Source organism: Chiloscyllium punctatum, chromosome 32 (genome assembly GCF_047496795.1).
Source record: "Chiloscyllium punctatum isolate Juve2018m chromosome 32, sChiPun1.3, whole genome shotgun sequence".
NCBI classification, from domain to species: Eukaryota; Metazoa; Chordata; class Chondrichthyes; order Orectolobiformes; family Hemiscylliidae; genus Chiloscyllium; species Chiloscyllium punctatum.
Genome location: NC_092770.1, coordinates 15193996 through 15213003, shown reverse-complemented (window position 1 = coordinate 15213003; position 19008 = coordinate 15193996). Strand labels below are relative to the sequence as shown.

Below are 19008 nucleotides of genomic sequence, written 5' to 3'. Positions count from 1 at the left end.
TGTCCTTCTCAACCTTGGTTGCAGCTTGTGACGTGGTCATCCAGCCCACCATCCTCTAATATGCCTTCTGTTTCTCAGGCTGCAGCAGCTGACTCCAGATAATTACCATTCTAGTCCCTGAAGGGACCTAGATTTGATCCCTCCTTTGTCTCACATGAATGTGTTGTTCCTCAATGGCATTATTAAATGATTGACATCAGGTTCTATATGTATGCTGAGAATAGTCACCTGTCCCTCACAATCCCCTCCCCCAAACCTTCCTCCATCATTTTTTTAGCTTGCTTTTTTGCCACCCAGTTCTAGATTAGATGCAGTTTCCTCCGATTGTGTTGGAAAGTGTGATAAAATTTCATGATTTATTATTATTTGGAAACTTGAGTTCTCACATGGGCAGAATTATATAAAGCTTGATGTATGTAGAGTTAAGAAAGGAAGGCCATCGCAGGTACCGGGATGTCTCGAAATTTGTTCGTATATGTCTAAAAGAGGCTTTTCAAAAATAAACCTGAGAGGAGAGTGGTTTGATGCTTTGGAAATAACCGGAAAATATTTTTAGCCTAACAACAAGGTTTTCTATGAAATAGGTAGGCAGAAATCATTTCCCATGAGGCGGAGAGAGCCATCTAGAAGATCTGAACGTGCAAATTTCCTTCAGATAGAAGCAGATCATTCAGGGAAGTGAAGAAATGCCAATAATAGCTGCAATTTAACAGCCTCCAGAACAGTCAAGTTAGGAGAAAAGAAGTCCTGTGTGGCTTAATATTAATAAGGAAGAACTCCTGACGTGAGGCTAGGGAAGTGGAGTTTAAGGACTCCATCCTCAGAGAAGTAAGCTGTGCTAGCAGTTTATTTAAGAGCTTTTGGAAGAGACAGCAACTGGAAAGAGCATTAAGTAAATGCAGCTATTGCAGGAAAGCGGTACAGTTGCACTGACTGAAGAGTCACACTGTTTCCATTTTATTAAAATTTGGGAATCAGTAAAACTGTTGAGGGTAAAAAGATTGTGAATCCGTATTTCTGATATTTGTAATAAGACCATTTCACCTAGATCTTGTGTAAAATATTTTGTACGTTTTCCTTTTTTATCTTTGTTCTTTCATTAAATTACATTGGCAGTCTCTTTTGAATACGTTAAGTCACTGATTGCACAGTAATGAAACTACATGCTAAATGTATGGTCTATAAATCCAGGTTTCACTCTGATCTGACTTGTCCAATATTATTAGTTGAGACCATAGCTAGATTGGGCCTTTTTAGCAGGATAGAAAGCATTCAATTTAAGAGGGGTCTGTGATTTTTGTTAAGGAAAGGAGTATGTAGAAATACAAGATATAAAAATAGGAAGCTAGTATATTAAAAAGGTTTAACTTACAAAATTACCTTGACTGATGCTAAGACTTTTCTAGGAGTAGCAAATGTTCATAGTGGATCCTTTGAAATCTTGGCCTAAGGCTGCACGTAGAGTTGGCAAATAAATTGGTTATAGAAACAAAAGCAGGGTTTGTAAGGATGAGACACTAGTGTTGATCCAACTTTTAGAATTAAAATTGAGATACTTGAAATTTGGTTCATTGCTTGACTTATCTAAATTTAGATGAGATATTTTAAAAAAAACTTTAATTAGAAGAAATGGAAAGGGAATGGAACTATTAAAGAGCTTGCACTCCAAAGAGAGAGGGAAATAAGACAACATGGCTTGAGAAAAGCTTAGAATAGGGGGAGGAAAGAAAAAGGTAGCTTGGAGGGTAATTCACATTCCGATGAGAGATTTGATTTCACCAGAAACCTGAGTTTAATGCATAAATTTACAGAAGATGGCATTAAAAAAATATTTTACTTCAACTTCGCAAGTATCTTTTGAATTTTAGTGGTCAAAAGGTGTTTGGAATTTTAAATGGGTGTGTGTGACCTGATAAGCAAGTCTGTGAACACCAGGCTGTCATGAGCAATGGACAGATAAAAAGTTTGTGCTCATCTCTAAGATGTATAATTAAAATTTACAAGGAAGGAAGGAACCTATTCAGACATTGGTAGAATTTGCATCAGAGAACGAAATGCTGTGGGATCAGTAGTACGAAATTACACACTGCTAAGCCTACTTAGGATTTACTCATTTGGAAAAGTATGGACTTGTTAGCGATAGACAGCTTTGTGTGGGGAAAGTTTTCTCTCTCTCTCTCTCTCAAACTTGATTTGAGTTTTTTAAGGAAGTGACAGATGAGGGCATGGTGTTACTTCACTGAGGCCTTTGAGAAGGTTCCTCATGGCAGGCCGATACAAAAAGTGAAGTTACGTGGGATCCATAGTGAGCTGGTAAGACTGATACAGAACTGGCTTAGTCATACCCTTCAGAGTAGTGATGGAAGGGTGTTTTTCTGACTGTAGATCTGTGACCAGTGGTGTCCTGAAGGGATCAGTGTTGGGACCCCTGTTGTTTCTAATATATAAAGGAGAATGTAGGTGGCTTCACTGGTAAGTTTTGAGGATACGAATTTGGGGGAGCTGTGGACGGCAAGGGGGATTGCCAAAAGATACAGCAGGTTATAGATAGCGGAGAAATAATAGATGGCATTTAATCTGAACAAATGTGATGGGATGCATTTTGGAAGATCTAGCGCAGGAGGGACGCATGTAATAAATGGTGGGACCTTTAGTGGCATCATTAAAGTGTGGAAAGAGACTGTCTGGTCCATCAGGTCTGCACCAAACACATGAAAAGCATCCCACCCTATCCCTGTAACTCTACACAAACCTGGACACTATGGGGCAATTTGGCATGGCTAATCCACCTAACCTGCACATCTTTGGAATGTGGGAGGAAACCAGAGCAAAATGCAGAAACCCTCCAGTGAGAATGTACAAACTCCACACAGGCAGTCATCAGAGGCTGGCGTTGAGGCAGCCGTACTAACCACTGGCATACAGGTCTACTGTTCCCTCAAAGTGGCAACACCAGTGGCCAATGTGGTCAAGAGGCATATGGCATGGTGTGTAAAAATCAGCAAGTCATGTTGCAGCTGTTTAGAACTTTTGTTAGGCCACATTTGGAATTTTGCGTGCAGTTCAGGTTTCCACATTACCAAAAGTGGACACTTTAGGGAGGGTACAGAAATGCTTTACCAGGATGTTGCATAGTTTGGAAGGTATTACCTATGAGGAAAGATTTGACAAACCTGGTTTGTTTTCACTTGAACATCCAAGGGTGAGGAGTGACCTGATAACATTGAGAGGCCTGGATAGAATGGATAGCTTGATTCTTTTTTTTCCCCAGGGAAGAAATATAATTAGTAGGGAATATAAATTTAAGGAGATAAGTTTAAAGAGATGTGAGAGGTAAGTGGTTTTTTAAGTAGGGTGGTAAGTGTCTGAAATGCACTGCTAGCGGAAAGGGTGCAAGTGGATACAGTATCAATATTTAAGAGGCATTTTGGCAGTTTTATGAATAGGCAGAGGGTAGATGTCTACAGACTGTGTAGAGGCAAGGGGTTTTTTTAATTTAGTAAGGCATCATGCATTGCTGCAATCTTAGTGGATGAAGGGCCTGTTCCTGTGTTGTACTGCTTTTTGTTCTAGTTTTAGGGAACAACAGAAGGATGCAGGGATTTTAAAAAAAAGGAATTTAGAACCTAAGTGACATCAAGAAAATAAGCTTCCATTGTAGTAAGTCTAGACATACTGAAGACAATTGCTGAATATTAAATGGGAGACTCACTGCAGTAGTGGGAATACCTAAGGAAACTTCAGATATCCAGAAAGGAAATGTGTATTAAAACTGTACTGTTAGTACAGGTGGAGCATGTTCTCTCAAGCTGTCAGAAAGGGAGCAATGATTTGAGAAGATCAAGAAAATTATTTTTAGATTATTGCTAAAGAAAGTTAGACCACTGGAAGATCTGTGTATTTTCTTTAAAAAGGCAAGATATTTTCTTCTTCTAATCAAGGAGATAAATCAATAAAGATATCGAGACACGCTTAGAGGCAGCTGATTGCTGATGGTAGGTAATGAGACTTCCAGTGGGGCTTATGAAGGAAACTATTGGTGGTTTACACTCCTCCAGTTATAAACTGGTCCCATTTATGTGGAGTTAGATTAAAGAGTGACTTAGAAAGTGGAAACGTTGTAGTGTGTCAAATCCCTATGGAAGGAATTGCTATTATCTTGGGCAATAATCTGACTCGGGCCTCACCAATGGTGTTTTGGAACAATCAGTGGAAGTAAAAGAAACAGATGTTGCAAGCGGAACATCCTTGATTGGTTCTTGACAATGTTGAGACTAGATCTTGAATGCACAGAATTGGATAGAAAAGTGAGCTTGCAATTATGTAAACTTACCACCTAGTTAGAGAAGGTGCTAAACCTTTCCCAAATTTTGTTGTACATTTGTTGATAAATTAAAACTTCAATTAATAGTCTAAATGGCAATATTAAATATCATTTTTAAAAAAGTTTTGGATTGTTCAAAATTAGAAACTTGCAGTTTGATTTTAGCTTTACTTACAACCTCTTGTCTAACTTTTAAAAAGGTTGATGCGCTTCTGTTTGGTGAATTTAAAGCCTGGAAAGAAGACCCTACAATCGATAGAACTTGCTGTTTTTTAGACAGAATCTATAAAGAAGATATATATCCTTGCTTGACATTTTCAAAAAGTGAGGTAAGAAAGAGCAACAATCTAGTGAAATTGCCAACATAGAAACTAATGAGATTAGCTTACTGAGTAAATTGTGCTTGAATTTATTTAATTTTAAAATATTTTTGTATTGAAACAACAAATGATTTTGATTCCTCTGCAAATTTATTTCAAGCTGATAACTTTGCTAGATTGGCAATTCGATACCTTGTTCTGGATTAGTGGTGCTGGAAGAGCACAGTTGTTCAGGCAGCATCCAAGTAGTTTTGAAATTGACGTTTCGGGCAAAAGCCCTTCATTAGGAATAAAGGCAGTGAGCCTGAAGCGTGGAGAGATAAGCTAGAGGAGGGTGGGGGAGGGGAGAAAGTAGCATAGAGTACAATGGGTGAGTGGGGGAGGGGATGAAGGTGATAGGTCAGGGAGGAGAGGGTGGAGTGGATAGGTGGAAAAGATGGTAGGCAGGTAGGACAAGTCCGGACAAGTCAAGGGGACAGTTACTGAGCTGGAAGTTTAGAACTAGGGTGAGGTGGGTGACCCCCACCCTCCTCTAGCTTATCTCTCCACGCTTCAGGCTCACTGCCTTTTATTCCTGATGAAGGGCTTTTGCCCGAAATGTCGATTTCAAAGCTACTTGGATGCTGCCTGAACTGCTGTGCTCTTCCAGCACCACTAATCCAGAATTTGGTTTCTAGCATCTGCAGTCATTGTTTTTACCTAATTCGATATCTTGTGTTCACATCTTATTATGGCAAAATGTTTTTTCCGTTCAGACATCTATTATTCACTAATATCTTCAAAAATCAGACATGAGGCAATTTTAGTCAATCCTGCAAAATTGTTCTCCTCAACATCAGTGGCTGGTGGGTAAAGCTGGGAATATTGTTCCTCATAAAATCAGGAGCTGGCCATTCAGCCCTATATACCTGTTCTCCAAGTTCATTTAGGTTTCAACTGATTTAACCACCTTGTAAAGTGATTCTCATGCCTAACAAAAATCAATGGACAGTGCAAGTTTTTCAGTTGATTAGTACTGACTGCCTCCCAAAAGACAGTTCCCGGGTTTTGACTATGCAGTCATAGAGCTGTACAGCATGGAAACAGACCCTTTGGTCCAACTCGTCAATACTATCCAGATATTCTAAATCTAGTCCCATTTGCTGTCAGCATTTGGCCCACATTCCTCTAAACCTCTCCTATTCATATCCCTATCCAGGCACTACTTAAACGTTGTAATTGTATCAGCTTGCAGCACTTAGAACATAGAACATAGAACATAGAACAATACAGCACAGAACAGGCCCTTCGGCCCACGATGTTGTGCTGAACTTCTATCCTAGATTAAGCACCCATCCATGTACCTATCCAAATGCCGCTTAAAGGTCGCCAATGAATCTGACTCTACCACTCCCTCGGGCAGCGCATTCCATGCCCCCACCACTCTCTGGGTAAAGAACCCACCCCTGACATCTCCCCTATACCTTCCACCCTTCACCTTAAATTTATGTACCCTTGTAACACTCTGTTGTACCCGGGGAAAAAGTTTCTGACTGTCTACTCTATCTATTCCTCTGATCATCTTATAAACCTCGATCAAGTCACCCCTCATCCTTCGCCGTTCCAACGAGAAAAGGCCGAGAACTCTCAACCTATCCTCGTACGACCTACTCTCCATTCCAGGCAACATCCTGGTAAATCTTCTCTGTACCCTCTCCAAAGCTTCCACATCTTTCCTAAAGTGAGGCGACCAGAACTGCACACAGTACTCCAAATGTGGCCTAACCAAAGTCCTGTACAGCTGCAACATCACCTCACGACTCTTGAATTCAATCCCTCTGCTAATGAACGATAATACTCCATAGGCCTTCTTACAAACTCTATCCACCTGAGTGGCAACCTTCAAAGATCTATGTACATAGACCCCAAGATCCCTCTGTTCCTCCACCTGACCAAGAACCCTACCATTAACCCTGTATTCCGCATTCTTATTTGTTCTTCCAAAATGGACAACCTCACACTTGGCAGGGTTGAACTCCATCTGCCACTCCTCAGCCCAGCTCTGCATCATATCTAAGTCCCTCTGCAGCCGACAACAGCCCTCCTCACTGTCCACAACTCCACCTATCTTTGTATCATCTGCAAATTTACTGACCCACCCTTCGACTCCCTCCTCTAAGTCATTAATAAAAATTACAAACAGCAGAGGACCCAGAACTGATCCCTGCGGAACTCCACTTGTAACTGGACTCCATGCTGAATATTTACCATCTACCACCACTCTCTGACTTCGACCGGTTAGCCAGTTTTCTATCCAATTGGCCAAATTTCCCTCTATCCCATGCCTCCTGACTTTCCGCATAAGCCTACCATGGGGAACCTTATCAAATGCCTTACTAAAATCCATGTACACTACATCCACTGCTCTACCCTCATCCACATGCTTGGTCACCTCCTCGAAGAATTCAATAAGACTTGTAAGGCAAGACCTACCCTTCACAAATCCGTGCTGGCTGTCCCTAATCAAGCAGTGTCTTTCCAGATACTCGTAAATCCTATCCCTCAGTACCCTTTCCATTACTTTGCCTACCACAGAAGTAAGACTAACTGGCCTGTAATTCCCGGGGTTATCCCTATTCCCTTTTTTGAACAGGGGCACAACATTCGCTACTCTCCAGTCCCCTGGTACCACCCCAGTTGCCAGTGAAGACGAGAAGATCATTGCCAACGGTACTGCAATTTCCTCTCTTATATCCCGTCAGGCCCGGGGGACTTGTCTATCCTCAAGTTGTTCAAAATGTCCAACACATCTTCCTTCCTAACAGGTATCTCTTCTAGCTTATCAGTCCGTTTCACACTCTCCTCTTCAACAATACGGTCCCTCTTGTTCGTAAATACTGAAGAGAAGTACTTGTTCAAGACCTCTCCTATCTCTTCCGACTCAATACACAGTCTCCCACCACTGTCCTTGATCGGACCTACCCTCGTTCTCGTCATTCTCAGGTTTCTCACATACGCAAAAAATGCCTTGGGGTTATCCTTGATCCTATCCGCCAGGGATTTTTCATGCCCTCTCTTAGCTCTCCTAATCCCTTTCTTCAGGTCCCTTCTGGCTATCCTGTATCCCTCCACTGCTCTGTCTGAACCTTGTTTCCTCAACCTTATGTAAGCCTCCTTCTTCCTCTTTACTAGACATTCAACCTCCCTCGTCAACCAAGGCTCCCTCACACGACCATTTCTTTCCTGCCTGATCGGTACATACATATCAAGGACACGTCGTATCTGCTCCTTGGAAAAAGTCCCACATTTCCACCACATCCTTCCCTGACAGCCTATGCTCCCAACGTATGCTCCTCAAATCCTGTCTTACAGCATCGTAATTTCCCTTCCCCCCAATTGTAAAAACTTCCTTGTTGTGCGCACCTATCTCTCTCCATAACCAAGGTGAAAGTCACAGAATTGTGGTCGCCATCACCAAAATGTTCACCCACTAACAAGCCCACCACTTGTCCCGGTTCGTTACCGAGTACCAAATCCAATATGGCCTCCCCTCTGGTTGGACAATCTACATACTGCGTTAGAAAAGCTTCCTGGACACACTGCACAAACACTGCCCCATCCAATCTACTTGATCTAAAGAGCTTCCAATCAATATTTGGGAAGTTGAAGTCGCCCATGACTACGACCCTGTGGCTTCTGCACCTTTCCAAAATCTGTTTCCCAATCTGTTTCTCAACATCTCTGCTGCTATTGGGGGGCCTATAATAAACACCCAACAAGGTGACTGCACCTTTCCTATTTCTGACTTCAGCCCATACTACCTCCAGAGGCAGATCCCCCTCAAACTTCCTTTCTGCAGCCGTTATACCATTTCTAATTAGCAATGCCACCCCCTCTCCTTTTTTACCACCCTCCCTAATCTTACTGAAACATCTGTAACCAGGAACCTCCAACAGCCATTCCTGTCCCTCATCTATCCATGTTTCCGTGATGGCCACAACATCGTAGTCCCAGGTACCGATCCACGCCTTAAGTTCACCCACCTTATTTCTGATACTCCTTGCATTGAAGTATACGCACTTGAGCCCATCTCTGTGTCCGCAAGTAGTCCCTGTCAGTGCTACCTTCTCCACAGCCTCCCTACAGTCTTGAACATCCTGACACACAGCTAGCTTACTTGCTGGACTACAAGTCCGGATCCCATCCCCCTGCCAAATTAGTTTAAACCCCCCCGAAGAGTGCTAGCAAACCTACCCCCCAGGATATTGGTGCCCTTCTGGTTCAGGTGCAACCCGTCCTGTTTATACAGGTCCCACCTTCCCCAGAATGCAGTCCAATTGTCCAAATATCTGAAGCCCTCCCTCCTACACCATCCTTGCAGCCACGTGTTCAACTGCACTCTCTCCCTATTCTTTGCCTCTCTGTCACGTGGCACCGGCAACAACCCAGAGATGACGACTCTGTCTGTCCTAGCTTTTAGCTTCCAGCCTAACTCCTTGAGCTCTTGAATGACCTCCCCACCCCTCTTCCTACCTATGTCGTTGGTGCCAATGTGTACCACGACTTCTGGCTGCACACCCTCCCCCTTAAGGATTCTGAAGACACGGTCCGAGACGTCTCGGACCCTAGCACCCGGGAGGCAACAAACCATCCGAGAGTCTCGCCCATGTCCACAGAACCGCCTGTCCGTCCCTCTAACTAGAGAGTCCCCTATAACTAGAACTCTCCTCTTCTCCCCCTTTCCCTTCTGAATCTCAGAGCCACAGACCCCTTCACTGCAGCTTACACCTGCAAGGCTGTCCCCCCCAACAGTTTCCAAAGCTGCATACTTATTTTTTAGGGGAACGACCACAGGGGAACCCTGCACTGCCTGTTTCTTCCCCTTCCCACCTCTAACTGTTACCCAGCTACCTCTGTTCTCTGGCGTAACTATGTCCCTGTAGCTTCTATCGATCACCCACTCAAATACTAATCACTTGCCTTCCCGCTCAGCTATGCGCTCCAACCTCACTTCCGCTGCCCGCTACAGGTAAGTAATTTTGAAACAAACTGTCTTACCTTAGCTGTAGTCTCCCGGGTTCGTTTTTCCTCGGCCGCTGCTCCCACTCCCACTTCTGGCAGTTCATTCCATACATGCACCACTCTTTGTGTGAAAAGGTTGCCCCTTAAGTCCCTTTTAAATCTTTCCCCTCTCAGCTTAAACTGATGCCCCTCTTGTTTTGGAGTTTGTTACCTTCGGGGGGGGAAGAAAGACCTTGGCTATTCAACCTATCTATGCCCTCATAATTTTATAAACTTCTACAAGGTCATCCCTCAGCCTCCAACCCTGTAGGAAAACAGCCCCAGTCTATTCAGTGCCTCTTTTATAGCTCAAACCCACCAACCTTGCCCACAACCTTGTAAATCTTTTCTGAATCCTTCAGGTTTTGCAATATCCTTCCTGTAGCGGGGAGACCAGAATTGAATGCAGTATTCCAAAAGTGGCCTAACCAATGTCCTGTACAGCAGCAACATGACCTCCTAACTCCTATACTCCGTGCACTGACCAATAAAGACAAGCACACCAAATGCCACCTTCACTATCCTATCGACCTGGGACTCCACTTTCAAGGAACTATGAACCTGAACTCCAAGGTCTTTGTTCAGCAACACTCCCTAGGATATTACCATTATGTGTAGAAGCAGCCAAACATTTAGTTGGAGAAAGTGTTCATTTTTATCAGTTTGTTTGGATCATAATTGCATATTCATATTTTAAATTCAAGGTGAAAGTAATATTAATATATTGTAATTCCATTTAAGATTTTTAGAATATTATATTAAAAGAATTATTTCCTCTGATTTAGCTAGCTTCAATGATTCTTGAAGCTGTGGAAGGTAACACACTTAGTATTGAACCAGTTGGATTTCAGCCTCTACCTGTTGTGAAAGTGTCTGCGCTGGAGTGTGGGGGACCCAAGTAAGTTAAAGTTAGACTTGTGCTGTTATTGCTGGTGTGTCCCTCCTACAGTTGTTTTGAGTAAATTGGGATAAAATATGTATACTTCTTTTCAAGTTTGAATAATTCTTAAAAATCTAAGGCATGGCATGTATTTTTAGTTGCTTTTAAGCAATAGATATCAGGAATCTTAAGACAATGATTTGTTGAGTAAGAGTGTGGCTAGAGGGGATTATCTCCATCTTTGAATTCCTTGAAATCATCAAGTTTATCTTTGGTATGCAGACCTTTGTAACACTGGTTTGCTATACATATTGTACCAGGATATTTGTTCAACTTCGCAAGGTATTGATGGGATCTTGACCTATGCAGTCTAATCATTTCTCTGCATGTAGTAGGGTTTAGATGCTCCAGATTTTTCTGTGCATTACCATTTTCAAATTGTTCACAACCCCTCACATTTTAAAATGTAATTTCAATATCTGTATGTTGTAATATTAAAGATTTTTTTATATGTGCAGACTACATTTGGCAACTTTATCCATTATAAAGTACATTTTCACATTTCTAATGAAATTACCTAAATGTAATTGTTCTGATATAATAATGTTCCTGCTAGCGGTGTAACTGTGGAAGTTTGGCTTTGTTAGAATTTTCCTCTGTACTGATGTGCTGCAATTAACTTCCCTTTTTTGCTTCCCAGGTTACTTCAATGTGTATGAATTAACTTGTATCTTACTTGAAAATGGAAACTGACTTATTCTGGGTCCAATTAACCTCCACTCTCTGACTTCACTGTTCAATGATTACACCTGGTGTTGATTTCCCATATGCAATGCCACAGGCAGTCAGTTAGATACCTTGTGTTTGCATGAGATTTCTGTCTACAGAATTTCCTGTTTTTCCTTAACCATTTTTCCATTGCCACGACTTGTAATGTAAGCTGCTATGTAAATAATTCTAATTGTACAATTTGGCCATTGAGTTGTGTGTATTAGCCTGTACATCTTTCAAAATGCTTTTGAAAATTCTTACCTGTTTTGATATTGGAAATGCTGTAATTGTTTACCCCAAGAGGCATTGATTGCTAACTTCACTGAGACATCGTACAAACATATAGAGAGAGAATTGCTTTATTTCAATTACTTTTTTAAAAAAGTATGGTGTTTTAAAGCAAAATTATTTGAAGCCAGATATGTTCAGTTTTGTTTATTAACCAGAATAAACATTATTAAATTCAATTTTTTTATTAGAAATTAACAACTAATCTTTAACAATTAATACAAGCCTGCCTTGCTTGTGTGGTAACAGTGGGAAATCTTAGAATTGAGGCACATTATGTAGCTGAGTGTGACGGATTCTGGGAATTTGTCAAGTTTTAGTTTTTTTGCAGCTTAAAGCCAAAAGACCTTGCTTAAATACTATCTCGCTCGCTCGCACGCTCTTGTGCTCGTAAAGCAGAGAACATAGTGCTTGTAAAAACCCTGAAGGGCATTATATATGGTTATGAACAACAACATAATACTCATATTTGATCAAGTAAAATAAGCTAAATCACATGGCTGCAGTTGAATATGAGCATTGGGTAAGAGTAAAGATAATAGCGGCTCTTCTTTTCAGGCTTGCATGAGAGAGGGATCCAGAAAACAAGACAGAAATGAGAGAGAAGCTTAAAGACTAAAACTGTAAGAAGAGGGGTCGTTGTGCATTTGCTATCTAGGATTATCTGTTGGAATTGAGAATCACCCCTCAGAACTTAGTCACCCAAATAATTAACGTGTTGACCCTTTCTTTCCACCTATTGTACATCTTCCAGATTGCTACCTGTACATCAATTGTTATTTTTTTAAAAAACTGATTTTTTTTTTTCTTTAATCTACTCAGATGTTGTTTTCCACCTCTGGAATTGAACCTGGACCTCTGGTCCAGGGTTATGGTCACTACTACTGTACCACAAGAGGGCCCTTAAGGTAGAGACAGAGACTACCTTGGTCCAGGTAACTCTATCTTGGCCTTGTGTGCATAACTGAGGATGGTCCTTATGGGAATCTAACCCACAACCTTGGCATTATTAGCACCATGCTGTGACCGACTGTGCTAACTGGCTATAGTTTTTAGTAACCACCATCTTGCGTAAAATGTTTCCTCTCCACAAATTTATAATGTCCATCAGGGTAGTTGCTGCTCAAAATATAGTTTTCTTGGCACTGGGGAGTCCAAATGCAGGAAAATGGATTGCTATGTTTTGTTCAGTTGTTATTTAATCACTTTTTTTTTGAAATTCTTCACCTTGCCTCCTTGCTGACCTCTCTATCTTCAAGTCTCCAGTATGCTTTGTGTTTGAGGATCGGTGCCTCACTCTTTGAGAAGCTTTCCAATGTGTTCAATAATCTCAGACCACAATCTCTGTCTCTTCCTTTTTTCTTGGATGGTCTTGATTTTAATGTTTTTTTAATTGCATTGAAATTGTGGATCATAATCCTTCATACCACCTCAAAATATAATTCTTTACTTGACTCATTTCTCTACCTTTTTTGGCCTTGCAGCATCTATGCTTTCACCATTTAGTCTCCTCCTATCACAGACTTTGCCTTCCTTTTTCTCACCTTCCGTCCCTTTCACTTAATTAAAATCTCATTAATCATGAATTGATAAAAGCTTGTAAAAAGGACGTATATTTGTCACGATGATTTTAGTCCGCATATGGACTGGACGAATCCGTTAGGCAAGATAACTTGGAAGACAAATTTAGTGTGTTAGGAATTGTTTCTTAGAGCAGCAGATTACACAACCTGCTCAGGAACAAGTTGTTTTAAATCGAATATGTAATGAAATAAAATTAATAGGAAATCTCATACTTAAAGATCCTTTAGGGGGTATCAATCGCATGATTAAATCTGAAATTCAGTTTGAATCAACTTGGATCCTAAACCAAAGTCCTTAAGTAAAGGAAAAGAGAGATAAGAAAGAGCTGTCAACTGTAAATGAGTGGTGGCAGACATTTAACATATTTATAATGCTCAGCCAATATTTATTCCAGTCAAAAAGTAGCAGTTCACAAGGCAGTCAAGGAGAGTATACAATCAAACTATAGTGTACAAAATGGCAGAAAATTAGTAGTCGGCTAGAGCACTGGGATTTCTTTAGGAACCACCTGCAGGTGACTGAAAAGCTAATGAGGGATGTTAATTGGGAAGAAAAATCAAAACAAATGGTAAAAACTTCTCATGTATATTTAAGAATAGCTAAAGTGTGGGGAAGGTGTGACTGAGGAATTGATAACAGGAAACACAAGTTGCAGATAATCTAACTTTGCGTTGGTCTTCATGGTGAAGGATGCAGTAAATATCCCAAAAATGTAAGGTAAGCAAGGTACTAATGGAAGGAAATGTTGTGTACAGTCTCTATAACATGGGACAAAGTATTTCATAAGCTAATGAGACTAAAGGCAGACAAGTTGGGTGGATCCTATAGCCTGTATCCAAGAATTTAAAGGAAGTGACTGCAGTGATATTGGAGGTATTGTTAGAAATTTTACACAACACCAGAGTCCAGGAAGGTACCAGAAGATTGGAAGACCATTCTTCTAAAATAACACCCCTGTTGAAGAAGGAAAGCAGAAAAGTATAGCGTTTTACCAGCAACAGATTTTAGATCAACTGGTCTAGAATCTGTTAATGAGGAAGAAATAACTGGAAATTTAGAAAAGCTTAACACAAAGTCAGCCTGGTTTTGTGAAAGGGAAGTAATGTTGACAAATTTGCTAGAATACTTTGAGGATATAACAAGCTGAGTTCATAAAAGGGAACCAGTGGCTATCATGTATTTGGATTTCCACAAGGCACTTGACTAGATGACATGCAAATGATGGTTGCACAATATGGTAGGAACTAACAGAATTGGATATAATGTATTAGCATAGATTGAGAAATAGTTGATGCACAGAAGACTGAGACAGGACTAATAGGTCCTTTTCAGGTTGAAAAGACATGTTTAGTGGCATGCCATAGGGATCAGTCCTAGTTCCTTTTTAATCAACTGTGTGTATGGCTTGGAGGGAGGAGCAAATTTTGTAATAACTAGTTTTGCTTATGATACTAAAATAGGTGGTTGTGCATGTTCTCATGAGAGTGTAAAAGAATTTGCAAGGGATATAGATGGGTTGAGTGAGTGAGCAGAAACTTGGCAGATGGAGTTTATTGCAGAAGATGAGAGGTCAAGTGGAGTGCCACAAGGATCGGTACTGGGTCCACTATTTGTCATTTACATAAATGATTTGGATGCGAGCATAAGAGGTATAGTTAGTAAACTTGCAGATGACACTAAAATTGGAGGTGTAGTGGACAGCGAAGAAGGTTACCTCAGAATACAACAGGATCTTGACCAGATGGGCCAGTGGGCCGAGAAGTGGCAGATGGAGTTTAATTCAGATAAATGCAAAGTGCTGCATTTTGGGAAAGCAAACCTTAGCAGGACTTATACACTTAATGGTAAGGTCCTAGGGAGTGTTACTGAACAAAGAGACCTTGGAGTACAGGTTCATAGCTCCTTGAAAGTGGAGTCGCAGGAAGATAGGATAGTGAAGAAAGCATTTGGTATGCTTTCTTTTATTGGTCAGAGTATTGAGTACAGGAGTTGGGAGGTCATGTTGTGGCTGTACAGTGCATTGGTTAGGCCACTGTTGAAATATTGCATGCAATTCTGGTCTCCTTCCTATCGGAAAAATGTTGTGAAACTTGAAAGGGTTCACAAAATATTTACAAGGATGTTGCCAGGGTTGGAGGAATTGAGTTATAGGGAGAGGCTGGGGCTGTTTTCCCTGAAGCATCAGAAGCTGAGGGGTGACCTTAGAGATTTACAAAATTGAGGGGCATGGATTGGATAAATAGACAAAATCTTTTCCCTGGGGTGGGGTAGTCCAGAAGTAGAGGGCATAGATTTGGGGTGAGAGGGGAAAGATATAAAGAGACCTAAGGGGCAACTTTTTCACACAGAGGGTGGTACATGTATGGAATGAGCTGCCAGAGGATGTGGTGGAGGCTGGTATAATTGCAACATTTAAAAGGCATTTGGGTGGGTATATGAATAGAAAGCATTTGGAGGGATATGGTCTGGGTGCTGGCAGGTGGGACTGGATTGGGTTGGGATACCTGGTTGTAATGGTTGGGTTGGACTGAAGGGTCTGTTTCCATGCTGTACATCTCTGACTCTCTCATTTGGTGGAAGAATCAACAAATATGCTATTTTTAATGTAGAAATTGGAAAAACCCCAGAAACTCAAAAGATCTCCACTCTTGTGCATGTAACATAAAGTTACCATGCAGGTGCAGCAAGTATTTAAGGCATGTAAAATGTTGGCCTTTATTGCTAAAATGTTGAAGTTCAGAAGTAGAGACATCTTTGTTATTGATGTACAAGGAGCTGATGCGACCGTACCTGGACTGGATTGTACAATATCAGTCCCTGTATTTAAGAAAGGGTACCATATTCTGAGGGGGCTTGAGAGAGTAGATCTTGGAAAGATATTTCCACTGGTTTGGGAATCTTGAACCCAGGGCCGTAGTTATAAAATAAATTTTCTTTTTAAAAGTCCAATGAAAAGGAATTTTATCTCTGACGATAGTGAATGTCTAGAATTCTCTACCCCAGAGAATTGTGGAGGCTAGGTCACCTGAAACTATTCAAAAATGATTGTAGGTAGGTTTTTGAAATATCAAGGAGTTGAGAGAAGTTGAGGCTTCTGTCTCCAATCAGCCATTATCTTTTAGATGGGCAAGGCAGCCTTCAGGAACTGAATAGCTTCACCCTGCTTTTTAAAAGTGTTTTTATTTCTCAGCGGAGCAGGTAACGGCTGTCTGGTAGTGTTTTTTTAAGTCACGGTATAGTCAGTTATTGTTTTTTTAACGGCTAAAATTTAAAGTTTCTTTTAAGCGCCTAGCGGACCCGGAAGCTGGTGTCGTGCTAGCTTACCTGGGAAGGTTTTTTTCTTATAAAAGCGCGCAGGCGAGGAACCCGAGGCACTACAGGGGTAGAGCCTCCCACCCACCCTCCTCCTCTAACCTAATAATAAAACCCATTGTGACAAGCAGGTAAGTGCTGCATTTTGCTTGTTTGTTTCTTTAGATCTAGTTTTTAAAGTTTCTCTTTTAGAGGGATGGCAGCGAAGGCAGTGCAATGTTCCTCTTGCAACATGTATGAGGTGAGGGAAGCCATTAGCGTCCCTCCTGATTACACTTGCAAGAAGTACACCCATCTCCAGCTCCTCCAAGACCGTGTTAGGGAACTGGAGCTGGAGTTGGATGAACTGCGGATCATTCGGGAGGCAGAGGTGGTCATAGATCAGAGCTTTAGGGAAGTAGTTACTCCGAAAGTTATAGAGAGATGGGTGACAGTGAGGGGGAGTGGGAGGAAGCAGCCAGTGCAGGGACCCTCTGCGGTCATTCCCGTCAAGAACAAGTATACCGTTTTGGATACTTGTGGGGGGGATGACTTACCAGGGGTAAGCAACGAGGTTCAGGCCTCGGGCACGGAGCCTGTCCCCGTTGCTCAAGGGAAGGGTGGAGAAAGGTAGAGCGATAGTTATTGGGGACTCTATAGTGAGGGGCACAGATAGGCGGTTTTGCGGGGGCGACAGACTCACGATTGGTATGTTGCCTCCCGGGTGCAAGGGTACGTGATGTCTCTGATCGTGTTTTCCGGGTCCTCAAGGGGGAGGGGGAGCAGCCCCAGATCGTGGTCCACGTTGGCACCAACGACATCGGTAGGAAGAGGGGTGAGGATGTTAGACAGGCTTTCAGGGAGCTAGGTTGGAAGCACAGAGCTAGAACGGACAGAGTCGTTGTCTCTGGTTTGTTACCCGTGCCACGTGATAGAGAGTCGAGGAATAGGGAGAGAGAAGAGTTAAATGCGTGGCTACAGGGATGGTGCAGGAGGGAGGGATTCCGGTTTCTGGACAACTGGGGTTCTTTCTGGGGAAGGTGGGACCTCTATAAACAGGATGGTCTACACCTGAACCTGAGGGGCACCAGTATCCTTGGGGGGAGGTTTGCTAGTGCTCTTTGGGAGGGTTTAAACTAACTCTGCAGGGGCATGGGAACCTGGACGGGAGGTTAGGAACATGGCATCGATCTCGAAGGAGGGTGCCTGTAAACAGGAAGGTGGCTTGAATTGTGTATACTTCAATGCCAGAAGTATAAGAAATAAGGTAGGTGAGCTTGCAGCATGGGTTGGTACCTGGGACTTTGATGTTGTGGCCATTACAGAGATGTGGGTAGAACAGGGACAGGAATGGTTGTTGCAGGTTCCAGGGTTTAAATGTTTTAGTAGGGTCAGAGATGGGGGTAAAAGAGGGGGAGGTGTGGCATTGCTTATCAAGGATAGTATTACAGCAGTAGAAAGGGTGATGGAGGAAGACTTGCCATCTGAGGTAATGTGGGCGGAGGTTAGAAATAGGAAAGGTGAGGTCACCCTGTTAGGGAGTTTTCTTCAGGCCTCCTAATAGTCTCAGAGAAGTAGAGGAAAGTATTGCGAGGATGATTCAGGAGAAGAGTGAAAGTAGCAGGGTGGTTGTTATGGGGGACTTTAACTTCCCAGATATTGACTGGGAAAGCTATAGCTCGAGTTCGTTAGATGGGTCGGTGTTTGTCCAATGTGTGCAGGAGGGTTTCCTGACACAATATGTAGACAGGCCAACAAGAGGTGAGGCTATACTGGATTTGGTTCTAGGTAATGAACCAGGCCAGGTGTTAGACTTGGAGGTAGGTGAGCACTTCGGGGGCAGTGACCACAACTCGGTGACTTTTACTCTAGTGATGGAGAGGGATAAGTGTGCACTGCAGGGCAACAGTTATAGCTGGGGGCAGGGAAATTATGATGTGGTGAGGCATGACTTAGGATGCGTGGATTGGAAAAATAGGCTTCAAGGGAAGAACACAAATGATATGTGGAGATTGTTCAAGGAACAGCTAATGGGTGTCCTTGATAAGTATGTACCAGTCAGGCAGGGAGTAAAGGGTCTTGTGAGGGAGCTGTGGTTTAATAAGGAATTGGAATCCGTTGTGAAAGGGAAGAGGGTGGCCTATGTAAAGATGAGGCGTGAAGGTTCAGTTGGGGCGATTGAGAGTTATAAGGTAGCCAGGAAGGATCTAAAGAGAGAGCTAAGAGCAGCGAGAAGGGGACATGAAAAGTCCTTAGTTGGTAGGATTAGGGAAAACCCAAAGGCTTTCTATAGGTATGTCAGGAATAAAAGGATGACTAGGGTAGGTATCGGTCCAGTCAAGGATAGTAGTGGGAAGTTGTGTGTGGAGGCGGAGGAGATTGGTGAGACACTAAATCAATACTTTTCATCAGTATTCACTCAGGAACAGGACACTGTTGCTGATGTGAATATTGAGTCACAAGTGATTAGAATGGATGGCCTTGAGGTACGTAGGGAAGAGGTCTGGGGA

The 19008-nt window shown here is 42.2% G+C and overlaps 1 protein-coding gene across 6 annotated transcripts in view; it reads left to right on the top strand.

Annotated features, from left to right (window-relative positions):
* rab3ip (RAB3A interacting protein (rabin3)) overlaps positions 1–19008 on the top strand; it is a 70874-nt gene that overhangs the window by 35684 nt on the left and 16182 nt on the right. For all 6 annotated transcript variants that reach the window (XM_072551698.1, XM_072551696.1, XM_072551695.1 and 3 more), the window contains exons 7-8: positions 4525–4653; positions 10470–10582. In XM_072551698.1, coding sequence (XP_072407799.1) covers positions 4525–4653; positions 10470–10582 — 242 coding nt within the window. The remainder of the gene's footprint in view (positions 1–4524; positions 4654–10469; positions 10583–19008) is intronic.